We start from the raw sequence: 2500 nt of genomic DNA on the forward strand, positions 1-2500 counted from the left end.
TCTATCCCTCAGACTTGAACGTGTAACTCCTCGTCTCACAGCAGCCAGAGAACCCTGACATAGAATGAGAATTGAGAGAGTGTGGCCGTATTCCCCAAGAGGACTGAAAGATATGGCAGCCAAGAAGACTGAGTGTGAAAGATATGGCAGCCAAGGCCCTGGCTTCTTCCTACTTGTTGAACATTAACATTGAGCAACCAACCGCAGCGTTTGTTTCCTGGGGCGAGTCATAGCAAGTCTCACCAGTAAGGAGTAGGATGGGTCAGAGAGAGAGAGAGAGAGAGAGAGAGAGAGAGAGAGAGAGACAGACAGAGAGAGAGAGAGAGAGAGAGAGAGAGAGAGAGAGAGAGAGAGCAAAAGGAGAAGGAACAGAGAGTAAAACAGGTGAGACTGGTTTTTAATGATAACAAGGGTGACGTGAAATGAAATATGACCACCGTGTTCAACAAAATAAATAAATAAATAAAGGTGAATGTGCAGAAGTATTTTGGCAATACTCTTTGATCCAGGCAGAGATGGGGACTTGGACTTGAGTCGCACTTGAGTCTCACTCACAGTGACTTGAGACTTGACTTGAGAAATGCCAAGTTTTCCAATAAACACCCTAATATTCAAGAGCAATTGGACAAAAACACATTCAGCAAATATCAAAGTAAAGCATTGTCTCTTTAATTTACAATCTCTAAGAAAAATTCAGTAACAAGACCTATTTAAAAAAGCAATTTTCCCCTAGCAAGTACATTTTCAACAATTAAATGTGATTCAAAATCTGTAGGCCTATACTGTACTATTAACAACAGACAGTGCACCCACAGCAAGGCACAAAAATCGTATAGTGCAACGTTATATGTTTCTAATTTTACAAACTACAAACTAAAAAACGACACATTTTTACCCTCTTATACCGTAATATTGACACAGTTGCACACAGAGTACATAATTCATCAAATCATTCTTAGTTGTGACAGGAAAGAAGTTTGCAAACGACAAATACAATTTAATATCACATCAAAATATTTCGCAACAAGATCAGATTCCCCCTTTACAAAGTCTAAATCCTGAATGTGTTGTATATGCTGTTTGCTCTGGCAAGTACAAAAAGTACAAAACTTGCATACTTACATTTACTATTAATATTATAGACTGATAAGTAGTATCCAAGATCAAGCAAAAAGCTACTGTATCGGATAGAATTCTGTGACAGAAAACTGTTTCCTGAACAATATAATAATTGTAATTGAGAATTTACTGTCAAATGTACAGTCTTGTCAACTAGTTGATCTGTTAGGTGTTGCACAATGCGAGATACAGAGCATGACCTTTGACCCTTTACAGTTTGGTCCCATTGTTAGATCGGGGTCATTTGTAGGGTGCGGACTTGGCTAAACTCCCATCAGTGAAATGTTATTTATTGTAACACAAACTACTGTCACTATAATCCAGACCAAACATGAGACAAAACAACATGCTTTCTGACATTCTAATGCAGAATATATATTAAGTTACTACAGTAGTTTATCAGGTAGCCTATTCATAATGAGCACAGGTCTAAGGCACAAATCGACGTGTGATTTCTCCTTCATACTTCAAAAAAATCTTCAATTCACCGTTAAACAGTCGCTTCTACTAGATATAAGCAGTGTTGGGAAAGTTACTGAAAATTGGTAATTAGTTACAGTTACTAGTTACTTCTCTCAAAAGGTAATTTAATTACTTTAAAGTTACCAGTTACTTCAAAGTAATTAGTTACTAGGGAAAGTAACTTTTGCGTTACTTTTAAAAGTCTGCTTCGATTGTTATTCATGCACACATTATGTTAGTGTTGCTGTGCCACAGTGTGGCATTGAACCTTCGCTTATTGGGGAGGCTTATAGCCTATCAAGGTCATTAGCCTCTGGGGCTCTGGCTGCAGCTCTCTCCCCGGACTAGGTCTGAGGATCAGAAACTGGGTAATCCTCTGAAGTTGTCCGTTATTTTCATGTCCTAAAGTAACTAGTAACTAGCCCAGTTACTATTTTAGTAACTGTAACTGAGTTACTGAATTTGAAAAAGTAATTAGTTAGATTACTAGTTACTGAAAAAAGTAGTTAAGTTACAGTAACTAGTTACTCAGTAACTAGTTACTAGTTACTAGTTACTAGTTACTTAGTAACTAGTTACTCCCAACACTGGATATAAGTTGAACCCTGACGTGGGTAATGGTTGTATCAAGTCAAAGATTTCATAAAAACTTCCGGAAAACTTCAACCTTTCTATTTCCCATTTATCCATCCACTGTGGAGGGATCAAATCACAGAAGACCATCAGGATTCCCACTGCTCACTGCTCAAGTCTTTGCTGAGCCTGCGGCGGTTTCTCCCTTCTTCTGGTCCTGCTCTGTTTTCTCATCTCGTGTATCACCTTGCTGCTCCCCGTTGAGCTGGAACCTCTCGCGGGCCCATGATTTGGGGGGGCTGTTGCTGCCGTTGGGGCCGACGACGTTGCCTTTGCGTACGATGAA

The 2500-nt window shown here is 39.2% G+C and overlaps 2 protein-coding genes across 3 annotated transcripts in view; both read right to left on the reverse strand.

Annotated features, from left to right (window-relative positions):
- Nucleotides 1-135, reverse strand: part of LOC310800172 (thyroid hormone receptor-associated protein 3-like) — a 6890-nt gene extending 6755 nt beyond the window's left edge. Inside the window, exon 1 of the transcript XR_014553856.1 lies at nt 1-135. This exon is cut by the window's left edge and continues 17 nt beyond it. The gene's annotated coding sequence lies outside the window, so the exon portion shown is untranslated.
- Nucleotides 136-655: 520 nt separating this feature from the next.
- LOC310799989 (thyroid hormone receptor-associated protein 3-like) overlaps nt 656-2500 on the reverse strand; it is a 6833-nt gene continuing 4988 nt past the window's right edge. For both annotated transcript variants that reach the window (XR_014553849.1, XM_083662588.1), the window contains exon 2: nt 656-2500. This exon is cut by the window's right edge and continues 87 nt beyond it. Coding sequence is in view for 1 of the 2 variants with exons in the window: in XM_083662588.1 (XP_083518714.1) it covers nt 2327-2500 (174 nt within the window). In the remaining variant the exon portion in view is untranslated.

The sequence above is a fragment of the Poromitra crassiceps genome, assembly GCF_964638095.1.
Source record: "Poromitra crassiceps genome assembly, chromosome: 29".
NCBI lineage: Eukaryota > Metazoa > Chordata > Actinopteri > Beryciformes > Melamphaidae > Poromitra > Poromitra crassiceps.